The following is a 17508-nucleotide window of genomic DNA, read 5'->3' on the forward strand; positions in this document are numbered from 1 at the left end:
GTCAACAAAAGAGTCCGAAATGCAGTACTTGGATGCAATCTTAAAAATGACAGGATGATTTCTGTTCGTTTCCAAGGCAAACCATTCAATATTACTGTAATCCAGGCCTATGCCCCAACGAGTAGTGCTGAAGAAGCTGAAGTTAATCGGTTCTATGAAGACCTACAAGACCTTTTAGAACTAACACCCAAAAAAGATGTCGTTTTCATTATAGGGGACTGGAATGCAAAAGTAGGAAGTCAAGAAACACCTGGAGTAACAGGCAAATTTGGCCTTGGAGCACGGAATGAAGCAGGGCAAAGGCTAATAGAGTTTTGTCAAGAGAACGCACTGGTCATAGCAAACACCCTCTTCCAACAACAGAAGAGAAGACTCTACACATGGACATCACCAGATGGTCAACACCGAAATCAGATTGATTATATTCTTTGCAGCCAAAGATGGAGAAGCTGTATACAGTTAGCGAAAACAAGACCAGGAGCTGACTGTGGCTCAGATCACAAACTCCTTATTGCGAAGTTCAGACTTAAATTGAAGAAAGTAGGGAAAACCACTAGACCATTCAGATATGACCTCAATCAAATCCCGTATGATTATACAGTGGAAGTGAGAAATAGATTTAAGGGACTAGATCTGATTGATAGAGTGCCTGATGAACTCTGGACGGAGGTTCGTGACATTGTACAGGAGACAGGGACCAAGACCATCCCCATGGAAAAGAAATGCAAAAGAGCGAAATGGCTGTCTGAGGAGGTTGGTAGATTACACATTTAAATAAGTGTCTCTTAATTACAACTTTGAATTGGAATTCCATTAAGAATAATATTATATTGGGACTTCTCTGGCGGTCCAGCTGTTAAGACTCCATTCTTCTGACACACGGGGCACAGGTTCGATCCCTGGTCAGGGTACTAAGATCCCATATGCCATGGGGCATGGCCAAAAAATTAAAAAATAAAAAAGAATATTATAGCTAACACGGTGGGGATCTCACAAAGGAAGTCCTCTAGAATAACACTGCAGTGTATCATTTCTCAAGGGGCAAAGTCAAAATGTAGGTACTAGAGGGACTTCCCTGGTGATGCAGTGCAAGTGCCTATTAGCCTGCAAACTTCTCTGAGCAACAAGCCTGTAAGTAATCATAAGAGTTTTAACTCAAATAGTACAAAAGAGCTATTTTGCATATTTAACAAACATGTATTACACACATGATCCTGCAGGCTGGTGAAAATAGCAAAGACACACCCCTGGTCCTCAGGAAACTCACAGTATTATTAAGAAGACAAAACACTATGTTTGAAAAGTAGTACTGCTGGTTACTATAACATTGATGCGAAAGCAAAACATACACTAGCAACATGGAACTTTGGAGCCCTCAAGTTTTGCTTTTAGGAACCAGGAAAGGTTTCACAGAAGAAATAGCTTTTGAGGAGTTCCCTGGTGGTCCAGTGGCTAAGACGCCGTGCTCCCAACCCAGGGACCTGGGTTCTGATCCCTGATTAGGGAGTTAAACTTTGAAGATGAAGTTGGTGTTTTCCAGGACAAGAGCCAGGAGCAGGAGGACTTCAGGAAGAAGGAAATGAAGTGGCAAGACATAGCATGCAACAATAAACACTTTTTCTGGGAATTACAAGTATTTTTTGCTTGTAGAGCTTATGGTGGGGGTCCTACACTGCCATTACCACCATGACCACCATACCTTATCTCCTTTATTTTAGGCTTGGAACAAGGGGAAGGCCTCAAGTCTTTTGTTTTTTTAATATTTATTTTTATTTATTTATTCATTTGGCTGCTCCCGGTCTTACTTATGGCATGCAAGATCTAATTCCCATACCAGGGATTGAACCTGCACCTCCTGCATTGCGAGCACAAAGTCTTAGCCCCTGGACCACCAAGGAAGTCCCCTTTCAGGCTTTGAAGGCTAGTTTCCTAGTTCATTAAGGGAAAGGAGATCCAACTTCAAGGAAAACTTGTGTTGTGGACTGAATTTTGGAGCAGAGTTTTAAAATGCAGTCCAAGAAAGTCTTTCAACAAAGAGGACACAGAAGAGTATGTCAAGCCCAACAAAACACTTTGTGTGACAGCAACCTACTTCCTGCAATTATAGATTCTTGTGCAAAGAAGGAAGATGAGTCAGAAATCAGTGTTCTAAACTTCTTTTCCTGTAACAGTAAGGCTTCCTTTCCAGGGCAATTTCATATGGTCTGTCACCCAGTTTTTATTTCCAAACAGTAATTTTCTCTTTTTATTTACTGCTGTACCATTTAAGTGCTCATCTAAACAAGTAGTTTGATGCACTTAATTTCAAAACTACAGACTATACATGAAATATCGAAATCAATTAGCCTTAGAAAATCGGCAACAAAAGTGATCTGGAAAATTTGTGCAGCTTTGGAGTTTTTAAGCTGTTTTCCAGTGTTTTAGACAAGCAAGGCCTTTGCCACGTGCCTTACACAGTAAATTCTTCATAAACATCCATCGATGCTTTTGAACTGTGGTGTTGGAGAAGACTCTTGAGAGTCCCTTATACTGCAAGGAGATCCAACCAGTCCATTCTAAAGGAGATCAATCCTGGGTGTTCACTGGAAGGACTGATGCTAAAGCTGAAACTGCAATACTTTGGCCACCTCATGCGACGAGTTGACTCACTGGAAAAGACTCTAATGCTGGGAAAGGTTGGGGGCGGGAGGAGAAGGGGACGACAGAGAATGAGATGGCTGGATGGCGTCACCGATTCTGTGGACATGAGTTTGAGTGAACTCCGGGAGTTGGTGATGGACAGGGAGGCCTGGCGTGCTGTGATTCATGGGGTCGCGGAGAGTCGGACACGACTGAGCGACTGAACTGAACTGAACTGAACTGAAACATCCGTTCAGTGATTTTACACAATCACGCTCCCACGCTTCTCGGCCGGCTGGCGAAGTTCCCCGTTTCTCCGGGCGGGGTGCGGGTGGAGGGGAGAGGACTTCCCCAGGTTTCTGGGCACTGAAGCTCCTGTTGCATAAGCTCGGCTCCTGGCCACTGGGGCCCGGCGTGGCGCAAGCCGTGACGTGATATGCCCACACCCGCTCCTCGAGATCCGCTGGACGGTAGGTAAAGCGAGATGCTCTAGGACCCTCGTGGACCCTGGGCCCGCGATTCTGGCGCCACAGTCTGCGCAGGGGAAGTGCCAGAGCAGGCCACGCCCCCACAGCAGCAACACGCCCCCTGCCGCCGCTCCGTCGGGTGCGCGTGCGCCGCCGCCCCGCCCTTGCCCCGCCCCCTGTCGCCGCTCCTCCAGGTGCGCGTGCGCCGCGGCGGCGCTTGCAGACCCGGCTCACTGTTCCCGGGCTGGGCGGCGAGGCTCTGCTTCTCCGCTCGCTTCTGCGGCCCCGTCGGCGCGCGCCCTGCGGTCCCTGCCGGGAGTCGCCCGGCGCGCGGCCGGTCCGCTTGTGGTCAGCGCGGCGGCGCGTCCATGGCGTGGCGGCGGCGGCCCGAGGCCCGCGGCGCGCTGGCGCTGCTGGCGCTGGCGCTGTGCGCCCCCGGGGCCCGGGGCCGGGCTCTCGAGTGGTTCTCGGCTGTGGTGAGCACGGAGTACGTGGACCCGCAGACCAACCGGAGCGTGAGGAGCGTCTCGGAGAGCGGCCGCTTCGGCGACAGCTCGCCCAAGGAGGGCGCGCGGGGCCTGGTGGGCGTCCCCCGCGTGGAGGACCGCGACCCCGAGGGCTGCGAGGCCGGCACGCGCTTCCTCGTGCCCGGCGGCCGGGGAGCCGCGCCCTGGGTCGCGCTGGTGGCGCGCGGGGGCTGCACCTTCAAGGAGAAGGTGCTGTCGGCGGCGCGGAGGAACGCCTCGGCGGTGGTCCTGTACAACGAGGAGCGCCACGGCAACCTCACCGCGCCCATGTCCCACGCGGGTGAGCCGCCGGCGCGCGGGGCCGGGCGGGGCGGGGCGGCCGTGCGCCGGGGTCCCAGCCGACCGCGAGGTCCTCTGCCGGGACCCCGAGGGGCGGCGGTAATGGGCCCCGAACGTCGGGACCTGCGAGGGTAGCGCAGCTTGGCTCGCTGTGACCCCCGGTGCTCTAAGGAGGGAGGCGAGCCTCCGGACAGGATTACATCTCCCCGGGTCGTTCAGGTGAAAGGTTCCCTGTGCAGGAAGGAGGGCGGTGGGGAGAACGGTGGACTTTAAACCCGCATGAGGAGGATTGTGGTTCTCACCGGCGGAAAGTCTCTTTAATCAGGGGCCCCTTGCCATTCAGTGTTTCCCAAAGTCAGATGGGGCTGGAGTGGAACCTCTTTTCCAGGGCTTTGGACGGTTTGGCAGTCTCTTCACCATGTAAGGCGGTGGCTCGGTGACACTCTGGTTTCTTCACTTTAATAATGCACGTCAGTATTCTAAACTTTAAAGTGAGGCAGTCTGTATTTAACGGAGTCCTAAAACCCGGCCTTAAGTTGAGTATGTTTTCTCACTTGCTAGATAGAAGGTTGTAATACTGGCTCCATTGTCAGATTCCTTGAGTGGAGTTTAGATGAAAATTTTTGAAGTGATCATGCAGGGAAAGATTTTGTTCTTAGCTAGGCAACTCTTCCCACAGGCAGTTTTCCGAGGCAACAGGTTACATCGTCAAGCACTTAAAAGAGTGTGAAAGGTTTATTTTGCAAGGGTTCTCATTCTCAGAAAAGGCTTCCTGGGTGGCTCAGCAGTAAAGAATCTGCCTGCAATACAGGAGACTCCGGTTCGATCCCTAGGTCAGGAAGATCCCCTGCAGGAGGGCCCGGGCAAGCCACTCCAGTATTCTTGCCTGCAGAATCCCATGGACAAGCCTGATGGACTACAGTGCATAAGGTCACAAAGAGCTGGACACGACTGAAGCAACTTAGCACACAGGCATGCATCGTTCTCAGAACTGAAATTCCAGATACTGTTCGACTGACACAGAGTCTGACGGCCTTCTAAGATCAGACTCATTCTGAACTTCCTGGGATCAAAATCTTTTAAAGGTTCTGCTGCTGCAAGTCAGACATCTTTTTTCCCCTGTGCTTTTTGACTTTTGTTCTGTTTTGGTTTCTTGAATGCAAGTTCAGAATACCTGTAAAATGAGGACAGAAGGTGACTTTGGACTTGGCCTGTTTTAGCAGAGTGATGGAATGGAAGTCAGTTCAGAGGTGGGGAAGTGAGACTGTTAGAATGATGCTTTCAAGACGGTTGATGGCGAGGGCTGGGGAGGTGCTGAGAAATGGGCAGAAACTGGGGAGAGGTGGGGTGAACAGCATAGTGAGTGAGGCGTGTTGACGTTGGATGGCGGCGAAGAGCTAACTGAAGGAGTCAGGTCTTTGGGAAGGATGGCGGCTGTGTCAGGATCCTCGGAGCTGTTGGCCGCCGATAGAACAGGGGGGAATTCCTCAAATGCAGCAGAGAGGAAGTGGGTTTTGGGGAGGAAATGGGAGCAGATGTCCACGCGGTGGCATTGGGCAGGGCAGCGCCTTTGGTGCCGTTATTACAGTTGTTGTTGCAACCCAGGTCCCTGTTTCTGCAAAACTCGCATGAGAAGTGCTGTCGGAGTTTACACAGCATTCCAGACGCGTCCTGTGGACAGGGTTCTGTTGGAGAAGAGAGGGCAGTGTGCCAGGATTCTCCGATGCTGGGTCCTTGCGTTCACTTCTGAGTCTGCAGCTTCCTGTGGGCTTTCTCTTTTCCATGGCAGTTCTTTTCCATCCCACAATTTTCTAAATGTGTTTACTGCATTTTTTGGTAATGACACTAACATCCTACCAGGCTAATCGCACTTTTCTAACCATGGTTCAGCAGTCTTGCTTGCTTATCTTACGGACATATAACTTATCCAGGCTCAGAAAGCCCCTCATTGATGCTCATTCGTGCAAGCTTCTGTTATCATTCTCGGTGTCCGTTTTAGTCTGTTTCAGTGTAAGATTAATTCTGTTTGAGGAAAGAGACAAAAGTAACAGCATTAGCAGTTTTTTAAGAAATGTGTGAAAGTTCCCAGTGCAGAGTCAGTTCTCTGCTTACAGCCCTTTGAGGTAGGTGCTTTAACCCCATTTTACGGATGAGGAGACTGATGTTCAAAGAATTGAAATGACTGGCCCCCAGGAGCAAGGCAGTCTGTGGCCAGATTATTCTTTATTGCAGGTGCCTGTCTTGGCCTGTATCTACAGGATTCCAGTTGTAACAGCCAAAAATGTCTCCAGATATTGCCAAATGTCCAGGGGCAGAGAGGATGACAGTAACATCCCAGATTTGAACTGCTGACTTAAAAAGAGATGAATTTGGTAACAGTGAGACCATTGGGTTACACAGAGGAAAAGCTGAAATCCACTTGGTCTGTTGACTGGTCCAAGCAGAAATATAAGGGCCTGTGCTGTGTTGGTGACTAGAAATGGAAAAGAAGGTCCATTTCATTCTGAGAACTCGGTCCTGCCAGGGACAAGGGTACAGCTGTGTCATGTCTTTTTGAGAATGGATTGGAATTAAGAAAGGAGTGAATGGAATTAAGTCAGAAGAGGAGCTGGCTTTGACAGACTTGAATTTTAAAGGTTACACAGAACCTTGACAGCAGCTCAGGCTTTAGTTTTTCCTATTTTGTCAGAATGTGACTGGAGCCAGTAAAAACCACTGATCCGTGGTTCTCAGTGTTCCTGTGTGATACTAGGGGTCTGTGTACATAGGTCAAGTGGCTGCTACTGAACTCCGATTGTCATGATCTCCTACCAGGTCTCAGAATTTCAACAGTTTTTTTATTTTATTTGGCTGTGCCGGTTCTTTGCTGCTACATGGGCTTTCCTCTAGTTGTGTCAAATGGGGACTACTCTCTAGTTGCAGGTTTCTCATTGTGGTGGCTCCTGTTGTTGTGGGGGCTTCCTAGGTGACCCTAGTGGTAAAGAACTTACCTGCCAATGCGGGAGATTTAAGAGACACAGGTTTGGTCCCTGGGTCAGGAAGATGCCCTGGAGGAGGAAATGACAACCCACTGCAGTGTTCTTGCCTGGAGAATCCCACAGACAGAGGAGCCTGGTAGGCTACAGTCCATGGGGTCACTAAGAGTTGGACAGACTTAGTGACTTTCCATGCGCACATACTCTTGTGGAGCACAGGCTTTAGGGCTCGGACTTACGTAGTTGCTGCTCTTGGGCTTGGCCTCTAGAACACAGGCTCGGTAGTTGTGGAGCAAGGGCTTACATTAGTTGCTTCTTGGCACATGGGATCTTCCTAGATCAGGGACTGAACCCGTGTCTCCTGCATTATCAGGCAGATTCTGTACCACTGAGCTACTAGGGAAGCCCGTCAGCAGTTTTTCTTAAACCCTGTTGCTTGACTGCCAAAATCCAGTACAAGATGTTGTGGACTTAAGTCAGTATTTTACTGTGGCTCCAAAATAAGTTGTGACTTTAAGATAATATTTTATCAGGACTGTAACAGTCCTAACTGTAAGGACTGTTATTGTAATGCCCAAAGTTGGTTCCCTTTCCTTTGACAGATGAATAGAGAGTGGCCAGTCTGGGCCACATATGGCACCTGCTTGTGGGTAGAAATGCCTGAGACACGTACCAGCCTTTGAGGAGTTCACGGCTTAGTGGAGTGATAAACAGACCTTCCCAGGCCATATGGTTGGGCCCTCAACAGAATTACATGCCCAAGTGCTTAGAAAGCATAACGGAGGGACATCCAGTAGGTCTTGCAAAGGTGATGAGAGGCAAAATATTTTGACTAAGAAGAGTAAAAATTGATATAAGTCAAGCCGTTGAAACGAAAGCTTTTAGAGAGGATTGGCCTTGATGTGGTGACTGCTGGTTAATTACAGGCCAATCCTGCAGCTGACGTCTTGAGTGGCTGTTTAGACTGGCGCTTTCCTTGTGTCAACAGTTTACTGAGGCCAGGTGTTGGCAGGGCTGAAAGGTGTGTTTGGGGAGGGGGCCGGTGTGGGGGTGGCGGGAGATGACACATGATAAGAAGTCCCTTGGCTTAAGAGAGATGTACACTCTATGTTTGCAGAGTGTGGGAAATGGTCTTTTATGAGTGAGTGGTGCTCAGTGATCTTGAATGCTTTGCTCTCATGAATGAGCTAAACATTTAGATTTGAGTTTAGCTTGTATTTTGGTGCCCTAGGAAGAGATGGTGCCCTGCAGCCTCATAGCAGGTGGGATTAACTCAGACTGTTCCCAGAGAGCAGGCAGACGGAATCTTGAAGGACATCTTAAGCTGAAGGTTTCTGGGTGAATGTGGTGTGGGAACTGTGTGAGGAGCTGTAGGACCTTTTGGGTGACAAGAGTGGCCAAGACTGAAGGACTGAGATGAAGTAAGATGTTTAGCGAAACTGCAGATTGTTAGAGTGCTATACTCGATGAATACAGAATACTCTTGAGCAAGCCAGATTCCTCCAAAACAAAATGTGAAATTCCGAGACGAGAACTGCATGTACTTTTGAATCCTCATCACTTATCCCAGCCAACCATAAAGACATTTGTGTTTTGCACCTTGGGTCAGTTCAAGGATATACCAGAAGAGAAACCGGTTTTTCAGGTTGACTCATTCATACAGAAACCATTCTATTGGGTCATCGCATATGATGCTGGAGCTACAAAAACTAATAAGAACAGTAGTCCTTGTCTAGTGAGGAGGAGGGACTCACAGAGACCTTATATGTGTGTGTGCGTGCTAAGTTGCTTCAGTCGTATCTGACTCTTTGTGACCCCGTGGACTGTAGCCCGACAGGCTTCTCTGTCCGTGGGGTTCTCCAGGCAAGAAGACTGGAGTGGGTTGCCGTGGCCTCCTTCTGGGGATCTTCCCGACCCAGGGATTGAACACACATCTTTTATGTCTCCTGCATTGGCAGGCAGGTTCTTTACCTCTAGCGCCAGCTGGGAAACCCAAAATGTTCTACAGCAGGTGAATAAAAACAAATGTACTTAAGCGGTATTGCTGTATTGTATACACAGAGGTGTGGGGATGCTGGAAACCAAGGTTGAACCTGTGCTGAATCGTAATTTTTCCATGTTGGGTGCAGGATGGAGAGACTCTGGATGTTATTGGAAAAAAGAAAACCTAAAAGGTCATGGGATTCTCATGCTGGATCTTTAAAGTGCATTTTTTTTTAAATTTCTTACTTTTAATAGTTTTATAGTCATATTTACGTATATTACAAATTGTTACATTTATAGTTATGAAAGCATACCAGTTTTTATGTTTAGGCATATTAAACTAAAATTATAATAGTAACCTCTCACCATTGGGTATCTTTGATATATTTTTTCTTTCAAAGGAAGCTATTTATTTTTATGTCATTAAACTTTTTATTTTGTATTGGGGTGTACAAAGACCTCTAACAATGTTGTGATGGTTTCAGGTGAACAGCAAAGGGATAAGACGCATTTCTTGCTGCCTGCATCAGTTTTCTAGACCAGAAATCTAATCCGCCACTTTAAATATTTCAGTAGTTCCTGTCTCCTTCAAGAGAATGTTGAAATCTACTTTAAATAGTTTCCTAGGGAGGAGAAGTGGTACACTAGACTCATATGACCCTGCAGAATTTTGAAGCTGTAGACCAAGACAAGTTTGTTTTTTTTTTTTTTTTACATTTTCTGTTTGTTTTTGACAGGATGGTAAGAGGAACTATTATTTTTCAAGAATGTTTATGGTCATGTACTCTATACAAGACCTTAAGTTACATCTAAGTTAAGAACACAACAAACTGCCTTCCAGGAGTTAGTGACTGGCGGTTGTTTGCGGGGAGGGCGGGCATTGCACATAACGACCTTTTTTAGTGATAGGAAATGGCATCCCACTCCAGTGTTCTTGCCTGGAGAATCCCAGGGATGATGGAGCCTGGTCGGCTGCCGTCTGTGCGGTTGCACAGAGTCGGACACGACTGAAGTGACTTAGCAGCAGCAGCAGCAGCAACGCGAGGCTTAGGGAAGAAAAACATTCAAAGGGTTTTTTCTTCCCCTGTCCCAAGACTCTGAGCGTCTTTGCCTTCTGTGAGGAAATTCCGCTGTTTGGTTTGGAAATCAGCTATGACTTGCTCTCTCAGGCCACCAGGGCTCTAAGACTGGCCCAGGGAGGCAGTGATGGGAGGACAGGGCAGAGCCAGACAGGGGCCTGTGCTCGGTACCCCTGGGGGCCGTGCACCCAGCGACCCTAAGCCCAACTGCCCTGCCTCCATTCATCACCCCCACATCCCAGAAAAGCCAGTCATGGGATAGAAGAAGGCTTTGTTCTGAGTTTCATGATTTAAAGTAGTTCCAGAAGGGACTTCCCTGATGGTCCAGTGGCTAAGACTCAACACTCCCAATGCAGGGGGCCCAGGTTCCATCCCTGGTCAGGGAACTAGATCCCATGTGCTGCAATGAAGACTCGGTGCCGCCAAATAAATCAATGTTAAGTAAATATTTTAAAAATAGAGTAGTTCACAGAGGCAGTCTTGCTGCTATAGTAGTTCAGTGGCTAAATCATGTCCGACTCTGCCACCCCATGGACTGCAACATGCCGAGCTTCTCTGTCCTCCGCTATCTCCCGGAGTTTTCGCAGATTCATGTCCATTGAGTTGGTGATGCCATCCAGCCGTCTCATTTGCTATCACCCTCTTGTCAGAGGGTCTTTCCCAACATCAGGGTCTTTTTCCAGTGAGTTGGCTCTTCCCATCAGGTGGCCACAGTATTGGAGCTTTAGCTTCAGCATCAGTCCTTCCAGTGAATATTCAGAGTTGACTTCCTTTAGGTTTGACTGGTTTGATCTCCTTGCTGTCCAAGGGACTCTCTGTACTTAGAGTGTAGCAAATTTTAGCCCTCACCCCAGGCACAGTATTATTACTTTTTAATGATTTCTTGTGCTGAAGTCCATGGGGTCGCTACAAGTCAGACATGACTGAGCGACTTCACTTTCACTTTTCACTTTCACACATTGGAGAAGGAAATGGCAACCTACTCCAGTGTTCTTGCCTGGAGAATCCCAGGGACGGGGGAGCCTGGTGGGCTGCCGTCTATGGGGTCACACAGAGTCGGACACGACTGAAGTGACTTAGCAGCAGCAGCAGCAGTGAACTAAGAATTTTTTCGGGGAAAAACTTGAGATTGATACTGGAGATGTCTTCCATTCCAGGTGTGCTTCTGATAACCAGAGCGTTTCTGCAGCCCCTCCCTTGAAGTTTCAGGTGTTCTCAGCTCATCCGCCATCTCTCACTCATTTAGGCAACAAACATTTATTAAACACTTACTATGTGCCAGGGTGCATGAGGCACTGGAGGCGGTGAGATAAACAGGATCCCTTTGTGTATATTGAGTCACTAAGCAAACCGGACCAGTCACCAATGCAAATATGCTTTTATGATGGTACACCGCCTAGAAAACCTCCCTTCTTTTTGCTTGATAAACTCTTCCTGTCCATCAAGATGCACTCTCTACCCAGGGGAAAGTTCCTTCCCACCCCAGAAAATGTGATCACCTCATTTCTGCAGCTTTTCCTTATTCCACATTCAATAATCAACAGTCCAAAATAGAAAAATTATCATTACCATTGTTCAGCTGAAGAAATAGTCTCAGAGGACCCAGACATGAATTGTCAGGGGCAGGCTGGAGCCCTGTCTAGTGGTCCCGAAGCCTATGTTCCCCCACCCCTCCCCCACCACCCACTCACAATGGGGAAAGGCAGAGGTGCGCGAAGGAGCTGGGTCTTCAGGCCCTGGAACTGGCTCTTCCAGGTGCTGCGTCACATTGAGCAATTCTCTTTAAGATGTCTCAGCCTTGGTCTGTAAAATGATCACTCGCCTCTTTCTGCCTGAAGTGAAGGCACAAACGTGAAAAGGCTTGAGAGTTGGTTTCTGCATTAACAACCAAAGATTGTTCTATGAGTACAGAAATTGTACCTGTAACCGTGGCATAGAAACGTTTTGTTTTCTGTATAAACATGGAGACAGGTCTGTGGAGCTCCCTGTACTGTCCTTTCTACTTTAGTATGTGCTTGACATTTTCCATTAAAGGAAACTTTTTTAATTTATGAAAAGGTCTTCAGCTTACAAGGCACCCCGTAATCATACGTGGTGTAGTTGTCCTAATTGTTTCTGTATTTGTCTTTCTCAGCTGCTAGCTGTTTATTTCCCTGAAGGCAGGAAACGCCTTGCTCCTTGTTGAGCCTCCCCAGGGATGGCGCAGAGAATTGTGTGCGCACTCAGGCAGCCATGGCACTTGCCAAGTGACACTTTTAGGGCTGGGTCACAGCATCGGCCTCTAGACAGGAGCCACCTTAGAAGGTTGCTCTTCTGAGGTTTCAGTAACTAAATCCCCACGGCCGAGGGCCACAGCGGATTTGCTTCGGATTAAATTTCTCCCCACAATAAAATAATGTTAGAATGTGGTTTCAGTGTAATGCTGGAGAACAGTCTTTAAACGTATTGTTTAGGTGAGTCGGGAGGAGAAGGGGACGACGGAGAATGAGATGGCTGGATGGCATCACCGACTCTGTGGACATGAGTTTGAGTGTACTCCGGGAGTTGGTGATGGACAGGGAGGCCTGGCGTGCTGTGATTCATGGGGTCGCGGAGAGTCGGACATGACTGAGCGACTGAACTGAACTGAACTGAACTGAACACAGGGTAGAGAGTTTTTACTGTGTCCAACTCTCTTCCCCACCACCTCCAGCACCGTAGGGGGTGCTCTGTATTTGTGTGACCTTCAGGGGGGTTCTGTATTGATAAGACCACGTAGACGTCTTGTCCACACAGTTTTTTTTACATGATGCTTTTTTCCCCTCCTCTGTCTTGACTGCCATCAGTATTAATAGAGCCGCTGCCTCAGTCTGTACACAACTATAATTTGTATAATGGTTTTCTTCTTGATGGACATTTAAATTGTGATAGCAAAAACTTAGAAAAGGGACTTCCCTGGTGGTCTAGTGGTTAAGAGTTCACCTTCCAATGCAGGGGATAGGGAGTTTCAGAAAAACATCTGCTTCTGCTTCATTGACTACACTAAAGCCTTTGACTGTGTGGATCACAACAAACTTGAAAATTCTGAAAGAGATGGGAGTACCAGACCACCATACCTGTCTCCTGAGAAACATGTATGCAGGTCAAGCAGCAACAGTTAGAACCAGAAACGGAAGAATGGACTGGAAAAAGAATACATCAAGGCTGTATATTGTCACTCTGCTTATTTAACTTGTATGCAGAGTACATCATGCAAAATGTCAGGCCATATGAATCACAAGCTGGATTTAGGATTGCCAGAAGAAATATCAATAACCTCAGGTATGCAGATGATACTCTAATGGCAGAAAGAGAAGAGGAACCAAAGAGCCTCTTGATGAAGGTCAAAAAGGAAAGAGAAAAACTGGCTTAAAACTCAACATTCAAAAAACTAATATCATGGCATCTGGTCCCATCCCTTTGTGGCAAATAGAAGGGGATAAAGTGGAAACAATGGCAGATTTTCTTTTCTTGGGTTCCAAAGTCACCGCAGATGGTAACTACAGCTGTGAAATTAAAAGACATCTGCTCCTTGGAAGGAAAGCTATGACAAACCTAGACAGAGTATTAAAAAGCAGAGACATCACTTTGCCAGCAAAGGTTTGTCTCAGCAAAGCTGTGGTTTTTTCAGTGGTCATATATGATGTGAGAATTGGACTGTAAAGAACGCTGAGCACTGAAGAATTGATGCTTTTGAATTGTGCTGGAAAAGACCCTTGAGAGTCCTTTGGACTGCAAAGAGGTCAAACCAATCAATCCTAAAAGAAATCAACCCAGAGTATTCATTGGGAGGACTGATGCTGAAGCTGCAAAACTTTGGCCACTGATGCAAAGAGCCAACTCATTGGAAAAGACCCTGGTGCTGGGAAAGGCAAGAAGAGAAGGGGGCGACAGAGGATGAGATGGTTGGATGGCATCACTGACTCAGTGGACATGAGTTTGAGCAAATTCCGGGAGATGGTGATGGACAGGGAGGCCTGGCGTGCTGCAGTCCAAGGGGTTGCAGAGTCAGATATGACTTCGCAACTGAACTACAAAAACATTGAATTGTACACTTATTTAAAAGAGTGAATTTTATAGCATGTGAATTATATCTCACTAAAATTGCCATTTCAAAAACAAAACCCATTTGTGTTTTCTGCAAGCTCACTTCATTTTCTTTGTCTTTCTGTTGCTCTTTTTCTTATAGGAAGTTAGTTTTTATCTTTGTTATGTTACATGTATTTTCCCCCTGCTGGCCATTTGCTCTTTTGATCTTGAGTCCTTGATTTTGCTTTCTTTTAGGCAGTACAGACAATTTTTGTTTTTATATAGTTGGTTAGTTGCTCAAATCTTTTTTTAAAAAGAAGTTCTGAGGGCATTTTTCACACTTGGAAAGGTTTTTCTTCAATATCATTTATTTTTTATGTCTGTATTTCTTCTGGCTCTTCTTGTTTTTTTCTTTTTTATATATTTGCATCTTGCATTTTTTCAGAATTTAATTTTGGCTTTAAGTTGTGAAGAAAGGATTAATCTTTTTTATCCTTAGGTGGTACTCAGTTGCACCCATACTATTTTTTTTTTTTTTTTACCATAGTCCATTTTACCCCTTTGATTTCGAATCCACTTCTATCATTTACTGAATTCTTTTATGTTTTGGGGTCTGATTTCTGGGCTGTCATATGCTACCACCATACTATTTTAATTATTTTGACTATAAAGGCTAGTTCAAGTTTTATTGTTTACAAAGTTTTCCTAATCTTGATTATTTTTCCCCTAAGTGAACATCAGAAGCAGAATTTTTAGGGTTTTTAAAATCCCAGTGATACTTCTAAAGATTAACTTATAGATGAAAAGTGAAAGTGTTAGTTGCTCAGTCATATCCAACTCTTTATGACCCTCATCGACTGTAACCCTCCAGGCTCCCCTGTCCCTGGGATTTCCCAGGCAAGAATACTAGAGTGGGTTGCCATTCCTTCTCCAGGGAATATTCCCTACCCAGGGATTGAACCTGGGTCTCCCAAATCGCAGGCAGATTTTTTACCATCCGAGCCACCAGGGAAGCCCAGTTTATAGCTAGATAGATTCATGTAAAATTGGCCTTTATATCCCTTTTTATTTCTCTTTTTTGTCCTGTCTGCTCATGCATTCAGAACAGCATGAAATAATGTTGAACAGAGTAGGAATTCTCAGATTGCTTCCCTGAGTTAATGGGCACGTTCAAGCGTTTATGTTAATATTTATAAGTGAAATTGGTATTTGTGTTTTGTTTTGTTTTTTTTACCAGGTTGGGTTTAATTATGCTAGAAATAATTTTAAGACTTCTGTTTTTATAAAATCTGCTGTGGAACACTTATATATGTTGCTCTTTAAAGATTTGAGAGTAGAATTCTTTTGTGAAACTGAATGGGGGAAGTGGGTGGCTCTTGTTTTTGAGGGGATATTTCTTAATGATTTATTCTGCTTCTTATATAATCAGTCTGTGTTCTCCTTGGTCACCCATGTTGGTAACTTGGGTTTATGTCCAGTTTATCACAGTTTTCAGTCACGTGTGCATGGAACCATACTTTCTTCACATCTTATTTTGTGTTCTCTTGTTGTTGATTGCTTTGTTCTTTACTAAGGAACAGGAAATATAGTGGTCATTATGGTTAGCTACCCAAAAGGAAGAGAAATTGTGGAACTTGTGCAGAAGGACATTCCGGTCACTGTTACCATCGGGGTGGGCACCCGGCACGTCCAGGAGTTCATCAGCGGTCAGTCTGTGGTCTTTGTGGCCATTGCCTTCATCACCATGATGATTATCTCGTTGGCCTGGCTAATATTTTACTATATACAGCGCTTCCTATACACTGGCTCACAGTTCGGAAGTCAGGTAACTGTCTCTCTTTAACTTTGCTTTTTAAAAGATTGTTTGTAAATATTTCCTGTGTATATTTGTTGAAACTATTACACAATAGTTTCATTATATTTAATTTGAATATTATATTTAATAGTTTCATTATATTTAATTTCATGATAATTTCATTATCATTTATAATATTTAAGTTATTGATATGTGGGAGGTTTTGTTTTTTATTAAGTTTTAAATTAGAATATATTCAGCTTTATGTGCTGTAGGAAATCAGGTCATGTCTCACTCTTGCAAAGATCCTCTCTCGTTTCCAGACATAAAGGGATGACAAAAAGGCGTGAAGTTGGGGGGACGTGGCTGTGTTTTGGAGGAGAACTGGGCCTGCCTGCCTCCACAGTGCAGCTGCACTCAGAGCCGTTTACCTGTGGGGTGCTGCCTCAGCGTCAGCAGAGCAGGGCCCTGTGGGGCCCACACTCACCTGTTGTCTTGAAAACCACCCTTCCTGGCTGCTCAGGCAGCAGATGGTCATTGCTGGGTCACCTTCTGCCTCTGACCAGGAAGCCTCTGTTCTTTTAGGGACCTTCACAGATGAGTGTATGGAGCCCCGTCCTCAGCTGACTACTTTCTTACCAATAATCAAACATAAGATTGGTTTCTTCTTCAGGCATGGAATTGAAAATAAGTATTCTTGATCAAACAGCTCCTAGGTTTCACATGACTGTTCTGTACCTTAGGACTTAAAAGGTAGTTTTTTGTTGTTGTTGTTTTTTAAGTTATTTCATTGTAGTCACCAAATTTTTGCTTTTTATGACTTTTTTTCCATAGCTTGCTTACACTATATGAATTTTTAAAATAGTGACTTAAACATTTCAATAATAATAATAATAATTTTTTTTTCCCTAAGAGCCATAGAAAAGAAACAAAGAAAGTTATTGGGCAGCTTCCTCTTCATACTGTAAAGCATGGAGAAAAGGTAATATTTTCATGATTTTTTTTTGTTTGTTTATAATATAAATCTGGGGACTTCCCTAAGACTTTGCCTTCCAATGCAGAGGGCGCGGGTTAGATCCCCTTGGTCAGGTAGCTAAGATCTCACATACTTCTCAGCCAGAAGACCAAAACATAGAACAGAGCAAATTGTAACAAATTCAATAAAGACTTTAAAAATGGTCTACATTTTTTAAAAAAATCTTAAAAAAATAGATATATGTATATATATATAAAATACCAATCCGTTTGTTTGCCTCAGCTAACAGTGTTGACCATGGAGTTTTGGCTGGTTTGTTAATTTTGACATAGGTTTGTTAATTTCTTTTAAAGAAGAGCTGACTGAAACACTCCAGTGTATGTGAAGAGCCTTCTCTACCTGTGCTGCCCAGGAAGGTACCCCTAGCCACATACAGCTGTCTGAATTTAAATGAACTAAATTAAACTGAAAACTCAGCTCCTCACTCACCCTGGCTGCATGTCAGATGCTCAGGTGGCCATACTGGTTACTTGCTGCCAGACTGGATGGTGCAGTCAGTCAGACACAGGTGACTCCAAAGAAAGAAGCTCCAGTCTCTCTACCAGAGACACTGAGGCTTAAATCCACCTCTGTTAAATCTTATACTCTGTCCATTCTCTCTAACTCCCTTAATTACAGGGAGAAAAGACTGGGATTTATGGAGTAGAGGAGAAAAGATGTTGAGTCCTCATCACTGGACCACTAGGGAAGTCTCTAAAAGG

The 17508-nt window shown here is 45.5% G+C and overlaps 1 protein-coding gene across 7 annotated transcripts in view; it reads left to right on the plus strand.

The window, feature by feature from the left end:
- Positions 1 to 3273: 3273 nt before the first annotated feature.
- The window catches only part of RNF149 (ring finger protein 149), a 37379-nt gene continuing 23144 nt past the window's right edge, over positions 3274 to 17508 (plus strand). For 5 of the 7 annotated variants that reach the window (XR_016038652.1, XR_016038651.1, XR_016038649.1 and 2 more), the window contains exons 1-3: positions 3275 to 3893; positions 15551 to 15801; positions 16685 to 16753. Coding sequence is in view for 2 of the 7 variants with exons in the window: in XM_055401045.2 (XP_055257020.2) it covers positions 3455 to 3893; positions 15551 to 15801; positions 16685 to 16753 (759 nt within the window). In the remaining 5 variants the exon portion in view is untranslated. Of the gene's footprint in view, positions 3894 to 15550; positions 15802 to 16684; positions 16754 to 17508 lie in introns of all 7 variants that reach the window. The other 2 variants (XR_016038653.1, XM_055401043.2) reach the window with 2 other exon arrangements.

This window comes from Moschus berezovskii, chromosome 11, assembly GCF_049115385.1.
Source record: "Moschus berezovskii isolate FMDL1 chromosome 11, NW_MosBer_1.0, whole genome shotgun sequence".
NCBI lineage: Eukaryota > Metazoa > Chordata > Mammalia > Artiodactyla > Moschidae > Moschus > Moschus berezovskii.